This window comes from Lathyrus oleraceus, chromosome 6, assembly GCF_024323335.1.
Source record: "Lathyrus oleraceus cultivar Zhongwan6 chromosome 6, CAAS_Psat_ZW6_1.0, whole genome shotgun sequence".
In the NCBI taxonomy this organism is placed as follows: domain Eukaryota; kingdom Viridiplantae; phylum Streptophyta; class Magnoliopsida; order Fabales; family Fabaceae; genus Lathyrus; species Lathyrus oleraceus.
In genome coordinates, this window is record NC_066584.1 from 278,680,932 (window position 1) to 278,697,522 (window position 16,591).

The 16,591-nt window shown below is 33.6% G+C and overlaps 3 protein-coding genes across 4 annotated transcripts; all 3 read left to right on the plus strand.

Moving 5' to 3' along the window:
• The first annotated feature begins 465 nt into the window (after positions 1-465).
• Positions 466-2,795, plus strand: LOC127097582 (protein LIGHT-DEPENDENT SHORT HYPOCOTYLS 4). 2 transcript variants are annotated; one of them, XM_051036084.1, is made up of 2 exons: positions 466-1,422; positions 2,332-2,795. In XM_051036084.1, exon 1 carries the CDS (start codon positions 768-770, stop codon positions 1,410-1,412), a length of 645 nt encoding a protein of 214 aa, XP_050892041.1. In that variant the 5' UTR covers positions 466-767; the 3' UTR covers positions 1,413-1,422; positions 2,332-2,795. The 2 variants fall into 2 exon arrangements, with proteins under 2 accessions (XP_050892041.1, XP_050892042.1); XM_051036085.1 differs by having other exon boundaries at positions 2,350-2,794.
• A 4,898-nt stretch (positions 2,796-7,693) lies between these two features.
• On the plus strand, positions 7,694-8,581 carry LOC127092436 (GDP-fucose transporter 1-like; the record flags this gene model as incomplete). The annotated part of the gene is made up of 1 exon (XM_051031306.1): positions 7,694-8,581. A coding segment is annotated over one exon (873 nt), but the record flags the coding sequence as incomplete, so codon positions are not given.
• Positions 8,582-8,739: 158 nt separating this feature from the next.
• On the plus strand, positions 8,740-12,344 carry LOC127095167 (uncharacterized). Its single transcript, XM_051033897.1, has 8 exons — positions 8,740-8,899; positions 10,358-10,440; positions 10,527-10,602; positions 11,233-11,324; positions 11,407-11,485; positions 11,582-11,676; positions 11,900-11,995; positions 12,084-12,344. The coding sequence occupies exons 1-8, from the start codon at positions 8,740-8,742 to the stop codon at positions 12,159-12,161; spliced, it is 759 nt and encodes a 252-aa protein (XP_050889854.1). The 3' UTR covers positions 12,162-12,344.
• The last annotated feature ends 4,247 nt before the right edge of the window (positions 12,345-16,591 follow it).

A 16,591-nucleotide genomic window follows, 5' to 3' on the forward strand; every position in this document is an offset into this window, starting at 1 on the left:
GTTTTCTTCTATCCTTTTGTATTAGATTTGAATTTTTTTTTGCTCATTTATCTAATATATTTAATTGTTATTCAAAAATATAATATTATCATAAATAATTTTTTTAATCAATAATATGTTAACATATGATAAAGATTTAAGTCTAATAGTTGTCAATAAACTAAAAGTAAATAAATATCTTTTTAGAGTTCTAATTCATCTAGTTTTAGAAATGAATTCATATTAAATATTATTTAAAATTGATCATTTTAACTTCAAGGATAAATCTCCAAAATATATATTCAATTAATTATAAAAAACCTTAAGTATGATTCATTATTAAGGTAATTCACTTTGTTAAAGCACCTTATACTACAAAGTACAAACTAATAACCATTCATTATTCTAGGAGTTAACAAAAACCAAAGTTATTCATAGAAACATCTAAAGAAAAAATGCTTATAATCTTCCACTGTTCTTTTACCCTACCTTTCTTCCCTCATCTCTCTCCAACTTCCTTTCATTCACCTATAACTTCATCATCATCTTCCTTCAAATCTTCAAAATCACTCTTCATCTCTCTCTCTCTCAAAACCTCTTGAAGCATTTACATACTTTAATTTTTTTTCTCTCTTTCTTGATATCATTTTTCTTGTTTCTCTTCTCATAATTCAACTACTATAACCTACCTTTTCAAAAATAATCAAACCCTACTATTTACTTTCAAAAACCTCCTCACTAAAGATCCAATCTAGCTGGATCAGAAGAAGAAAAAAAACAGTAAATTAATGATGAATTCTCTTCAAGAATTTGAATCTTCATCAAACAATAAAGACATGATCAACACCAACCCTATGAGCATAATAGTATCCTCATCCTCATCATCATCATCCATGATGACAATATCATCAACTACATCAGCATCATCATCAACCGCAACAACAACATCACCATCTTCACCATCAACAACAACACCGAGTAGATATGAGAATCAAAAGAGAAGAGATTGGAACACTTTTGGACAATACCTAAGAAACCATAGACCACCACTCTCACTCTCACGTTGCAGTGGTGCTCATGTCCTTGAATTCTTGCGCTATCTTGACCAGTTTGGAAAAACAAAAGTTCACACACAGATTTGTCCATTTTTTGGTCATCCAAATCCACCTGCACCTTGTCCTTGTCCTCTACGCCAAGCGTGGGGGAGTCTTGATGCACTCATAGGAAGACTTAGAGCTGCTTTTGAAGAGAATGGTGGCAAACCAGAAGCTAATCCTTTTGGTGCTCGTGCTGTTAGACTTTACCTTCGTGAAGTTAGGGATTCACAGGCTAAAGCTAGAGGTATCAGTTATGAGAAAAAGAAGAGAAAACGTCCGCCTCAGCCGCCGCCGCCGCCACCACCTTCAAATGCAACTGGAACTGATCAATCTTGATCACTAGTGTGTAAGTAGTTTACTACAACCAACGTACTCCATTCGATCTTCTTAAGTAACTATATATATATACACGTGTGTGTCATGAACCAAATATATTTCTATTCTATTCACAATATTGAGATCAAATTGTTCTAAATCATAAGGTTATTTTATATGAATTAGCCTCTTGATATATAATATTGATATATAATACAGATTATACAGAAATAACATGCAAACAGACGACAAGCTGCGCCGTTACAAGTAATAGAATGTTGTAATAAGGATTTAACTCAAAGTTTGTTCAAAGAAATCAACTACTAGTTGATCCTATAGACTCACTAAGGAGTTTCATGATTCAAACCTAGATTAAAATTACTCACATATCGCTCTAATAACTAACAACTAACAAGTTCTTATAAAGAAAGAGTTTAAGCTTAGTTAGTTAGGTTTAACTTTTAAATATAAAGAAAAATGTAAATTATATCTACTAATACACAAACAAAGGTTTAAATAGAGGTTGACTAGATGCAATCAAATACTATTGAGATGCGATCTAATTACGAATTGCATTAGTGTTTGTTTTGTTAAGAGAAATCAAACAACTCTGGACCTTCTTAAAACTCTTTCGAGTTTTTTTGTTAGTAGACAAAGTTATAATAATAAGTCGAAACCTAGGGTTGAAACTTAAAACCCTGATGATGACGACGTCCAACCTAGCAATATCAGTTTCTGTTAATTGAACTATGATATACGGACTCTTTCAACGTTTTAACTCATACAACTGGACTAAAGTTTAGGGAAACTTAATTAATTACCTAGTGATTACATGTAACATTGGATACATTAATTGCATACCCTAAAAGATATATCCATATAAATGTCTGAATAATTTTTCTTGATTGTTTTACTTTGTTTATAACTTGGTATGATGCAGAAGTTGTGATTACTGCAGTGTGAGATATGCAATGGAATTGGAGAAACTGCAGTTGAAGGTGTGAAGTAGCAGGAGCAGTGTGATAGAGAGCAATTAATTTGAAGTAGCTGTTAGTAGTAGCAGCAGTAACTAAAGTCTAAAGGCTTATGTTGTGTTTGTGTGACCAATTATTCACGGTCCAATTTGTAATAAATATGTGTGTGTACTTGAAGGTGACTCATTTATGACTTAGTAATGGATTTGCAGATCATGTTCCATGTCTTCTTTTGTTGCGGTAAATTCAAATTACTTATCTTCTTTTTTCACTTTTTTCCAACTAGGCATACAATCTCGGTTCAATTGTCTGCCTTCACCATAAACCCGTAACTGCATGCAATCAACGAATGCGCGTTGTCACGCGTTTATGGTGATGACAAACAATTAAGAAAGAAAGAAAAATATGAAATTAGAGAGAAGATTGAAAATGTTGAAATAGATGGCAATTAATTATCCAGTGGATTTTAGGTAGCAATATATATTTATTTATATTCTCTTTTATCTTTTTTCTGTTTTATCATTTCATGTGAATGAGTTTTCAGATCTCAGGGGGGGCCTTCTGGTAGCTTTATTTGATCTGTCGAGAGTTGAGTTCAGGGAATTCATGTAGCTATAATTAGTACTCTTCATTCATTTTCATTCATCATAATAAATATATCAACTGTAGTGAGAATTCGACAGTGCTTGAAACTGTTGGGTAATTGGTAGCATTATATTAGATAAATATTTCTTTGGAGTTTGTGCAATCTCTCTCTCTTTTTGCTGATTCTGATAACTTCTCCCACTTCCCCGGGAGTTAATCAGTCATGACTCAACTGAACTTGCTGGACAGTTTAGGCATGCCATTAGTTTTCTTATGTGTGTGTGTTCAAGGTCTTAAACTAGGTTGAACTTTGAAGTTACATAAAATGATTTATAACAAGAAGAAACTGGTTTGCAGATAGGAGAGTAGTTGGTAGAATGGAAAAGTCTAATGGAAAAAAGAGTTGGCTATATATAGCACTCATAAGTCAAAAGTTTCTATATAGAAAAAAAGTGTTTTTTATTTAGGTATACAATTTGCATGGTAAAATATTTAGCTGCTGCCATTTTCTTTTGGTTTGTTTGCGATTCGAGATAGTTAAAGTTATGACATTTATAAATATGACTATTTTTCATTTATTGTTAACACAAGTGGTAGGAAGTGAATAAACAATCATACGGAGAAGTAAAATATATACATTTTAAGATTATATTCTTGAGGTTAGGTTCGGGTTACCAAAGAGATTTGAGATATATTTTAAATATTTTGGTTTAGTGTAATATTTGTAACAGTTTGAGAGATTGTGAAATATTTGTAGATAAAAGATAGGGTTTATTTATTGGAACTTTAAAGGATATTTTGTTTAATTTATATTATAACTTTTATAACAATTCTTTGAGGTATAGTGATGGGGAGGATTGTTTCCTTCCTCAAATGTAACTCGCTTGGTTATATTTTTAGGTAAAGAATTTCTTGTGTTCTCTTCTATTATATTTTTATTATATCGAAATCATTTGTTTGATTATCTTTGTTATTCGTCTCTTGTATACTACTGCAAAATAGATATTTTGTAATACCTATTTTACAATGGTCTTTCTGTTAATCGTGGTAATAACTCTTTTTTTGAATGTTTTTTTTTTGTTTACTAAAACACATTTCACTACCGTCATAGTTAACAACTGTAGTGAAATGTACATGGAATGAAAGGATTTGAAACCCAACACCAACAATTTTCTATTTATCGTGACATAATGGGCTTAACCTTGTATATCACCATGGTTTTTATAATCAATCGTGGTGTAAGATGCAATCATTTCATCACGGTTCATATTATCAATTATGGTGAAAGGTGTTACTTATTTATATATAAGCGAAATTATCTCTCGCTTCAATAGACTACAACTGTCTCTCAAAACAAAACTCTAACATCTCTTTCACTAAGCTGTCTCAAAACAAAACTCTAACATCTTTATCACTCGTCTCTCTCGTATGAAAACCCCAAACTTATGCAGCGAACTCTTCTTCTTCGAAGGATTCCCTTTGTTGTATCAAATTTTACCAAATGGCTACCTTACAGGTTCGTCTTCAGAATAGTTTATGTTTCAAAATTTGTTTATATATTATTCTTTATGTTTCAATAACTTGTTTTATAATGTTCGAACTTTCTGCTTGTTTTGACTTGTAGGTAGGGATGTTTGTTTCAATAACAAAGATGAAGCTAAAGTGAGCGTTGTAAACTTGTGTGAAAGACTCAGAATGACATCCATTCAAAATTAACACAAGTTTGTAGCGCTCACTTCAGCTTCATCCTCATTTCATTGTGGAACATGTGCGTTTCTAATACATTTTATGAGTTGATATCGTGTTGTTGTTCTTATTAATAAAAGTTGTATATTGTATGTAGTTTAGGCTATGTGTTGATGATTTTGTTGTTTTTAATAAAAGTTATTTATTTTATCTTGTATATTGTTTAAGGTTTGTTGTTGATGAATGTTGTTGACGAACGTTGTTGTTAATATTTCTTTAAAAGATGAGTTTATTATATCTTATGTGGTTTGAGTGTTTTTCCACCTCTAATTTTGTTTGCAAATTAAATAATATTTTGCAAAATGAACTAGAGGTGAAGGAATGAGAGGTTGAAGAACTAGGAGCATTAAACAAAGTTCTAACTGTTAAAGAGCAAAATGCAGATAAGGATTTGAAGAACTCTTGTCTAGCATTGAATGTGAACTTTTTCTTCTAATATAACTTAATTTGTTATATTATAATATTTTAGATCAAATTGAGAGGTTATATGTTTAGTGAGCATTGGCGAAATAAGCATTCCACATAATTTATAATAAATTCAGGTATATATCACAAATATTGTTTATATCAATTGTTGTTAAATATTATGCATTAAAGAATATCACAACGGCTGTTTAAAGTAAATGTTGTCGTAGGTAGCGCACTACATAGCTTATAATCACGGTCACACGACCGTAGTGGAAAGTAGCATACATACAATCACCCCTTACCTCACAACGGTTGGTCAGACGTGGTGGTATCCCTTTTTCAACCATTATGAAATGACTTTTACGTAGTAGTGACATCAAAGTTCTAGTGGGTTTAAATATCATTTATACTTATTTTCATAACAAGTGACTCCAACCATGGAGAAAAGGGGTTGAGTTTACAAGTGAGCATCATGGGTTACAATGGGACATCAAGAAGTTTTATGGAGTCAACCACTTAGGAGTATAGAAGGTGAAGATACAAGAAATACTAATTCAACCAATGAGTGTAGAAGCATTGAAGAAATGGACATTGATGCAAGCCTTACACAAGTTAAGATTGTGAATAAGACCATAAGTATCATTATCTTATGTCTCAAAGATAAAGTATTAAGGGATTATGTATTTTATTAGATAATAGTCATATTTGGGGATACACCATGTATAAAACATAGTAACATCTCACTACTACAAATAATACATTTTATGACAGAGCTCTCGCATAAGTCAATTAAAAATCAAGGTCAAATGCCTCAAAGCGCAATCTTTTAATTTTATTTTACTTTAAATTAAATATTATCCCTCAATTTTTTTATTAAACTGACAGGAAATGAAGCTCAGGCTTTGAGCTTTGATTCCCAGCTCCTGCAATTTTAAGTTTTATTTAGAACCAAAATGGAATACCTATTTTATTTAATTTTTTAATTACAATATAAATCATATATTCCTTCAGTTTTTGGTAAAAACGAAGGGAAATAGAGCTCATGATTTGAGCTTCTATTCTCAGGTCCTACAGTTTCAGGTTTTGTTTAGAACCAAAATGACACTCTTATTTTATTTAATTTTTTAATTACAATATAAATCAATTTTTCCTCGGTGTTTGCTACCAATCAAGATATAAAGTTCAAACAAAAATTTATTTTAATATCAAAATGTTAACTCTTATTCACTTTTTCATTTCTCAGAAACTTTTTACGCCCTAACAAACTAACAAAACACTAGTTTGCATCTTTTCCATCTAACGAACGAAATACCATTCTTCATCTTCTCCACCTAACGAACGAAACACCATTCTTCATCTTCTCCGCCTAACGAACGAAACACCATTCTTCATCTTCTCCAAGTCGAACAAAGCAAATTAAGGAGAAAGAAAACTCGAACAAGGAAACTTGAACCTCAAACAAACATATTTCTTTGACTCTCTCATCATGTTTCTGGTATGGAAAACTTTCTTCATGATTGTACGAGTAATGTTGTTGTTGTTGTTGTTGTTGATTGTTGTTGTTGTTGTTGTTATTGTTATTGTTGTTGACACTTAGGGTATAATGTTGTTGTTTTTGTAGTATTTGTAGGGGTTGTGTTGAGATTGAAGGTTTAGTGTTATTATTGTTTTATTGATATGGAATTTCATTTTTGTTGGTTGTGTATGGTTTTAATTTATTTTATTTTAAGAAGGTACATGATTATTGATTGTAGTTGGATAAAAGTCAATAGATTAAGTAAAGAGTGTGAGATTTGGAGTGATTTAATTTCTTTAACTCGCGGAAATAAATCTTCCTAAAGATAATGAGATTTTTTATTGTCCATGTCAAATATGTCGAAATATGCAAAAACATCCAAAGAAAGAAATATTCAATCATTTAGGTTGTGATAAAATTATTCAAAATTATACAAAATGGGTATGGCATGATGAAGTGACAATAAAAAGACATGTGTCACATAGAGTTAAAGTTGATGAAGATATGAATGATAACCTAGAAGATGTGATTTGTGATATTGGAGTAGATTCTTTTAAGAAAGCTCATGTGTATGATACTTTACAAAGTGACATGGAAGAAGCATTATTTTTGGGATCACTACGCCAAAAATGACTTTTAACAGCGCATCTTAGACAGCGCTTTTAAAAGAAAGCGCTGTCTAAGGTTAAAATTAAAATAAAACACGGAAAATGTTCCAAAAAAATAATGAAAGCGCTGTCTAAGGGGGGGTCTTAGACAGCGCTTTCTAAAAGCGCTGTCTAAGACCCCCCCTTAGACAGCGCTTTTAGAAAGTGCTTTTAAATATAGACCTTAGTCAGCGCTTTTGATAAAGCGCTGTCTAAAGTCTTTAAATTAAAAAAAAAATTAAAACCAAAAGCGCTGTCCTCTTTCCCTCTTCATTTTTCCTCTACTCATTCTGCTCCCAATTTACACTTCACTGACACACACACACAAACACCAATTTCCTCCAATCCAATCAACCCTAAAAACCCCATTTTTCTCTAGTGTCGGTGATCCACTTCATTCAACTACCCTAAAAACCCCATTGTTCAAGCTTGTTAGCGATAATCAACAAATACGCCATCACTCAATTCAACTACCCTGGTCTCTTAACCGCTTTACAGTACCTCACTTCAGCTCTCGGCGTTTACCTTTTCGGAAAATTAGGGTTTCTTCATCACGATCCTTTCACCATTCCGATCGCCAAGAAATTCTTCCCTGCCGCACTCGTTTTCTTCCTCGCTATCTTCACCAACACGAATCTACTCCGTCACGCTAACGTTGATACCTTCATTGTTTTCAGATCTCTTACCCCTCTTCTTGTTGCTCTCGCTGATACCGCTTTTCGAGGTCAACCTTCGCCTTCTAACCTTACTTTTTTCTCGCTTGTTGTTATTCTTGCTGGTGCCGTTGGTTATGTTGCTACCGATTCGGGTTTTACTCTTACCGCTTATTCATGGGCTTTTGCTTATTTGGTTACGATTACTACGGAGATGGTTTATATCAAGCATATGGTTATGAGTCTTGGGTTGAATACTTGGGGTTTTGTTCTTTATAACAATGTCTTGTCTTTAATGATTGCTCCTTTCTTTTGGTTTCTAACTGGAGAGAATTTTGAGGTTTCGAATGCGATTAATTCGAGTACCGGGAGTTTGTTTGAGATGAATGCGTTTCTTGCGGTTTCTTTGTCTTGTGTGTTTGGTTTGCTTATCAGTTTCTTTGGATTTGCTGCGAGAAAAGCGGTTTCGGCTACTGCTTTTACGGTTACTGGGGTTGTGAATAAGTTTCTCACGGTGGCTATTAATGTGACGATTTGGGATAAGCATGCTAGTCCTGCTGGTCTGGTTTGTTTGCTTTTTACTATAATTGGGGGAGTTCTTTATCAGCAATCGGTTACTGGGAATTGTTCAATGCTATCAGTATGAAAAAACCCTGTTATTCAAATGATGTGATTCAAACTGTTTGCTGAATTTTATGCAGGAATGTTAAATCTGATCTCTGTACTGAACATGAACATAACATGTGATGTTTTTCATTTTCATAGAAATAGTATCAAAATTCTGCATGTGCTTGATATTATGCTTATAAGTATAAGTAAATGATTACTTCAAGCATTACACACTTGGTTAATGTGATGCAGGAGGATTTTGAGGAGCATGCTGCGAAAGTCAAGACTCTAAAAGAGAGTCCATCAAATGAAAACTTGCTTATCCTTTATGGATTGTACAAGCAAGCCACTCTTGGACCTGTTACCACCGGTGAGTTTTCTTTTATTTAAGAAGTCATTTTCAAATCGATATTTCCACTTTTGAATCCTCACTGTCACCTTCCTGCAATAACGAGTGGAGGGTTAGGGCCGGCACAAGCTTAAGGTCGAACAAACCGTTATAAGTTGAAAACAACTTATGGACATGTCATAAGCTATTTCTATAAGATCTTCTAAACAGTTTCGCTAATGTTTATCGCGGTTGCCATGTCATACACTTATCTGATTGGGATTGTGAATTTTCTTCTCATTGCTTAACCCTGATCATGCACTTCGTAATTTAATTAGTTTATTGATTCTTATAGTAGTTTAAAAATTTCCATTAACTATATATGTTATACCATATCACAGTTAGCATTCTCTATTCTCTTTTTTCTTCTATCATAGGATGGTGAAGCTTGTTATCCAAATTTGAAATTTGAAGACTCAATATTTGATTTATTGATTCTATTGAAGTGAGCATGGACGAGACATCAAGAGACTTTTAAAGAGACCCAAGTAGTCGAAGACTTCTATGAGTATATTGCTTTGGTCAGCATTGTAGCCTGATTTTGATGGTATGTTCTGTACTGTAACACTATCTCCATTTGTTCAGGGTTTATCTTCTGGTTGACCACTTTGGAACTGGCTTGACATTGCAGGATTTGTGGCATGGTCTTATTTGCTCATGGCTAGCTGCAAGATCCTGGCTGGTATAATAAGTATCTGTTGGCAGCTTTGCAAGGTAATTCCATAATGCCTTGGCTTATCCATGTGATTGTTGGATTGTCCATAGTGGTTGAGCATGTTGACTAGTTTCATGTTGTGAATGGTTCCAATGTTTACTGACTGGTAGCAGGATTTTGCTTGATGTGCAACTTTGGTTTGCTAGGTCCCATTATGTGCAGGTATGGAGGACAATGCTTCATGGGACTAGGACATGTTGGTCTTAACTCAGTGATTTTTCAGAATGTGTATCCCTAGCTTCATGTAGTTCAGTAAGATCATAGCAGGTCAGTATGCCTTGCAAGGATCTTTCATGATTCTGAATTTTTGTTAAACTCTTGTATTCCACAACCATGATCATGTGTAGTGCAGCTTGTGTATCATATGCTTTGGCTTACAGTACAATATGGTTCTGACTTTGGTTATGCTGCCGAATTTCTTGACTATTTTCTTGCATTTCATATCTTGCTTTGTTTCATTAGGCATTCACTCACATGTTGACTTTACCTTGGCATTGTTTCTCACCATTTGTAGGTCATGGCTCCATGGAGAATGATGGTTTAACCAGGGGTGCAATACCGGGGGGAGATTGGTGGGTTGAAATAAGAAGTTTGCTTTTGATTGTCTTATTAGTTAATTGTTATATTTCTTCCTTAATACGTGTTCTTGGATATGTATCCTTCCTAAACCTGGTTCACTTGTTATTGCGAGTTTATGGTTACTATTTTATTTCTTCACTTTTTAGGCCTTGGAGCTGTCTGGAACACTGCAAAAGTTGAGCCAGGGTCAATTGTTGCAATTTTCGGCCTTGGAACTGTTGGTCTTGCTGTAAGTTTCTAAAGTTACAATATCAGATGTTCATGTTTTTCCCTGTTTGTGTGCTACTGTTATGATTCATAATTTGTACTTGACAGATTGCAGAGGGTGCAAAAAGTGCTGGTGCATCACGGGTTATTGGCATAGATATTGATAGCAACAAGTATGATACAGGTATATATCAAGCTTGGTTTTTCAAAGAATAAGTGCTACAAATCGTTTCTATTCTCCTTTCTCTCAATTTCTTCTTCCACATCATAATTCTTTAGTCTCTGTTTTACTTCAATGTTTACCTCTCTCTTAAACCCTACTTCTCCATAGAAAATTATGAATCCAAAACCCTATTTTTTTACTGTTATTTGATAGATATATAACTTGTGAGATATATTATTGTCAATTGCCAATGATGAGTGAACATGGTTGTAGCTCTATGAATTTTATTGTTTTAGATAAACTGTATTATTTTTATGGAAATTGATTCTTGATATGAATAATTGTAGAGGATATATTTTTAAATTGGAGGAGGTTTGAGATGATTTGCAGAGAAAATTATGGTTATTTCATTATTTTGAATATTGCAATTGGTTGAACCATGAATACACTGTCTAATGTTCGGTAATTTTGAGTATTTTGATCCTGGTTTAGTCTCTTTTGAGAATTGAACCATGACCATTGAATGATCTACTATAGCTTTTATGTTTTGATATGTGAGCTAAAAGACACGCTAACTAGAATATTGGGTAACTAATGGATGTCATTTTGTTAATTCTGATGATGGTTATCCACGTGTTGGCATAATTTCAGATAACTTGAGTGGTAGTATTGATGAACCTTTGGAGGATGGGGATAGCGCTCTTCATTTGACCTGTTTGTACGGCCATTTTGGATGCGCACAGGTTTGTTATTTTGCTCCTTCAATTTTTTCTCTTTTATTGTTTTGAAACACGTGAATTATTGATCTTGTATAATGAACGGCAGCTTCTACTAGAAAGAGGAGCTGATTTGGAGGCTAAAGATGAGGATGGAGCAATTCCTTTACACGATGCGTGTGCAGGAGGTGGAATTAACTTGAAATCATGTTTTATACGTTGAAATCTCTTTGTATTTTTGGTTGAGATTTGTGATGTTGTTCTACTTTGAATGGCAATATCAGGGTTTTTGGAGATAGTCCAACTTCTACTTAACAGAGCTAATGACGCCGAGCATATAAAAAGGATGTTAGAATCAGTCGATTCTGAGGGTGATACTGTGAGTTTTTTTACCCTTCTTAAAATTTAAGTTTCTATTCATGAGGCTTAAGTCAATCCTACTAATAGTATAATCTACTATAAATATCTGTGTTTCTTTAGGATGGGGTGGGGGAGTCGAATGTCTAGAGATACCGGCTCAATCCCAATTCCTAGTCCTATTTCATCTTTGTTTACTTAATTTCTTCTGATTTGTTTGCCATATTTTGTCACCATTTTTGCAGCCTCTTCATCATGCTGCAAGAGGTGAGCATGCTGATGTAATTAGGTTGTTGCTTTCTAATGGTGCATCAGCCACAAAGGAAAACTTATATGGAAAGGTATATTTGTTGTTTTTAAATAACTATCCATTCCTTGCTCTTAAAGGAGTTTAATAACAATTAATTCCTTGCTTGTAATTTTTGGCAGACCCCTGCAGAGTTACCTGAACACGGCACAGATGCTAGGAGGCTGCTTGAAGCTGCTACTACTGCCATGGCAACCTAATAATAGGCATTAACATGGTGATTAGTACAAATATTTAGTTTAATTTTGATAAAGCTCAATGTTTGTTCATAAATTTGTGTAATTAATGTGTACATTTGTAGTATATGTTATGACTTGTAAATGTGTACATAAATTTGTATATATTTTGATACATTTAAGGCAAAATTGGTTTGAATTGGTATATATATATATTTGTTAGCCAAAAATTGGTAGAAAAAAGGCCAAAATGGCATATATAAAATGTGATAATTGTCTGTCAAAATCTGGTTGAAAACAGGTAGAAATTCTGGTTTATAAACCTGGAAAAAATGTGGTTTAAAACAAAAGCTTCAAAAAATTTCGTATACCTTAGACAGCGCTTTTGTAAAAAGCGCTGTCTAAGGGGGGGACTAAGGGGGGGGGGGGGGGCTTAGACAGCGCTTTTTGAAAAGCGCTGTCTAAGGTATACCTAAAAAAATTAAAATAGGAGGGTCTTAGAAAGCGCTTTTGGCCAAAGCGCTGTCTAAGGGGGTGGGGTTTAGACAGCGCTTTTCAAAAGCGCTGTCTAAGGTATACCTAAAAAATTTAAAATAAGAGGGTCTTATAAAGCGCTTTTGGCCAAAGCGCTGTCTAAGGGGGGGGGGGGGGGGGGGGGCTTAGACAGCGCTTTTGGCCAAAGCGCTGTCTAAGGGGGGGGGGGGCTTAGACAGCGCTTTTAAGATTTAAAAAAGCGCTGTCTAAACCTTTAGCAACGGAGGTTTAGACAGCGCTTTAAAGCGCTGTCTAAGGCTAAAAAAAGCGCTGTCTAAGGTCTTGTTTGTTGTAGTGGATGCAAATATTTTACAAGATTGTCAATTGTGGTAAGACTGTTTAATATTAAGACAAAAAGTGGGTGGACAAGTAGAAGTTTCATTGAATTGCTTGAAAGGTTGCAAGAAATGCTTCCAAAATGTAACATGTTATCGACCATAGTTATGAGGCGAAGAAGATTGTCCAATGGGTTCAGACCATATCAAAATACATGCATGTCGTAAAGATTGCATATTATACAAGAAAGAGTGTGAAAACTTTAAGAAATTCCCGGGGTGTGGGGCGTCACGCTACAAGTTGAAGGACAATAGTGTTGAAGATGATGATGATGTAACCATAAAGGGTGTTCCTGCCAAGGTGATGTGACACCTACTGATAATTCAAAGGTTCAAAAGATGGCATGCAGATGAAAGAATGTGCGATGGAAAAATTTGTGATATAGATGATTCATTTCAATGGAAGGAAATTGATTTGTTGTTTCCATATTTTGCCATTGAGCCAAGAAACCTTAGGCTTGGACTTACCACTGATGGGATGAATCTGTTTGGTAATATGATTACTAACCATGCTTTATGGGATATTCTTCTCATAATTTACAACCTATCTTTGTGGTTGTGCATGAAGTGAAAATAAATGATGTTATCAATGATAATTTCGTGTCCAAAACAACCCAAAAAAGACAGATGTTTATTTAAATCCATTGATTAAAGATTTAAGAGTTTTCTGGGAGGAAGACGTTGATGTTGATGATGTGTATACAGATGATAATTTTAATATATGTGTCATGTTGTTTTGCATAATTAATGACTTTCCTGCATATAGTAATTTGTCTGGGTATAACGTTAAAGGACATAAAGTGTGTCCTATATGTGAAGATGATACATGCTCCCACCTAATATAAAATGGAAGAAAGATTGTTTACCTTGGGCACTAAAAATTTATAATACCCAATCATCCATATCGTAGATTGGTGAAGGCTTTTAACGGAGAGCGTGTGTTTGATATCGCTTCAAAGCCTTTAACCAGGGAGGAAATATAACATATTTGCCCCCATCATGTCACACTCTATCTAAAAAAGAAAAGAAAAAAGTTTTTGCGATTGTTTGCAGGATATCAAAGTTCCCCAAGGGTACTCATCAAATGTGAAGAAACTTGTTTCAATGAAAGATCTCAAATAATTTGGCTTAAAATCTCATGATTGTCATGCCTTCTTGCAACAACTTCTACTAGTGGCTATCTGTGGCATTTTACTAAAAAGTGTAAGGGTAAAGATAACCAGATTATGCTTATTCTTCAATATTATATGTAGTAAATTCATTGATCTTGGAAATTTATATGAGTTAGAAAATGAGGTTGTGATTATCTTGTGTCAGTTAGAGATATATTTCCCTCAATCATCTTTTGACATTATGGTTCACTTAATTCTTTATCTAGTTAGGGAGATTAGATTATTTGGTATAGTTTATTTAAGGTGGATGTATCCAGTAGAGCGATACTTGAGGATATTTAAAGGTTATACGAAGAATCATCATCATCCATAAGCTTTGATCGTTGAACGATACATCAGAAAAGAAGCTATTGAGTTTTGTTCAAATTATTTATCAGAATCAAACTCTATAGGAATTACTGAGTCTCGTCGTGATGAAAGATATGGAGATAGAGGTACTCAAGGTTTAAATGTTAAAATAGTGGATTGAGATGTAGTTCTTCAAACACATTTGTATATATTGAATAATGGTTTTGAAGTTCAACCTTACTTGTCCGTTCACAAAAGTCTTATCAAGGAAAAATTCCCCCGCATGAGTGAAAACTTGATGTTGACGGAGCATAACAAAAATTTCATAAATTGGTTTAATGAAAGGGTTTCTAAAGATAGCAGTGCATCCGAGACAATTAAATATATGTCATTGAAGTTGCATGTTTCTTCTACTTTAACGATTACGATTTTGTTGCTTGTCTCTTAAGCTTTTGGGTTGTAGTTTTATATGATTGAGTCTTCTCATTAGTTACACATCTTTAGATTATGTTTAAATCTATTTTTAGCATGCATTAATCAAAGTGTTTAATTATAGTATAAGCGGCATCAGGGCCGACCCATCTGGGGGCCCTATTCTAATTTAAAAATTAGACCTAAAGGAATATGATTTTTTACCAAATTTTTGAAAAAAAATCAGTATAAAATCATAGATTTTGAAAATAAATTATGATTTTACACCTGGTTTTAAAAAACAAATGTAAAATAAATTTTGAAACAAATTATGATTTTTCACTTGTTTTTATAAAAACATGCGTAAAATGTATTGCATTGGTAATTAAAAAATAAGTGGGCCCTTAGAATTTGGGGCCAGCATTGTAGCTCATACTCCACTTGCAAATGGTCGGCCTTGAGCGACATGCTTTAAATTAATTTTTCAATTTTTTGAATCAGGAACTATATTTGAGTTTGGTTCAAGTCATGACATTGGTAGAATCTCAAAACATCTTCGAAATTACAACAAAAAAATTGAGATTCTAAGTGTGTGATTCAAATCACATATTCTATGACTTGAATAAATTGAAACAAAGAGTGCAGGGTTTACTGAAAGTTATCATGATTTGAATTATAGCTTGTACTTGATTCGAGTCATATCACCATTTGATTCAAATCATGAGTTACACTTGATTAGAATCATGAAGGACTGCATTTCCATGTTTTTCCTTTGCCTTGTGTGATTCGAATTATACATATTCATGAATCGAATCATGACTTGAATCATGACTCAAATAATAAATATGGGTTTCTCATATGTTTCATGTATTGATTCTAATCACGTTTCTCTTTTACTCAAATCATAATTTTTGCTTGTTACTCGAATCAAACATCATTTTCACTCATTTTTATGCTACATATCCAACACCTATAAAATCATTTTTCTATCAAAACCTTCATAATGTTAGAAAACACATACTTCCAATATTGATTTGAGAACTCGCAAATCAATCGTTCTTTCACATTTCCAAATGAGCTTTGAATCATTATGAACACTTGCAAATGATTTCTTTCATCTTCAACCTCATTCTTTCTCCATTGTTGTATGGATCTAAATCTTATTTTCAATTATTAGTGATTGTTATGGAGATTCATTCTGAATTTAACATTTCTTTAAAGATTTGGTTAAGATTTTCGAGATTTGCAACGCATGGGGTGTTGTTGCTGGTTTTAGCAATTTTAGTGGAGAAGAAGGATGTTCTTCTCTCTAGGTTAGCCTTGGTAGTGTTGTGTGGAAGCCTATAGACGAGGTAGGATTTCTTCTCAATCTTCTGATATACCAATGTTCAAGATACCAATGGAATCGAGTAAAGATTGTTGTAAATCGAAGACCTAGGAAAAGGTTATTGGGGCTGGAAGATTCAAGAAGCGATTTCTCGTGAAGATTTCCCAAAAAAGTTCAATTCGTAGACTATGTACAAGTCAAAGATCTAGAAGAAGAATTTTATATTTTCAGCATTAATTTGGATTTTGTGATTGTACGAACTCTTGTAATTTTTGTCACAAATCATAGTGAAAGACCAAAAAAAATTCAATGGACTTGGAGACTAAAGTAGGTGAAAAGCAAGGAGGAACACACCGAACTAGTATAAATATATGTGTACTCTCTCTC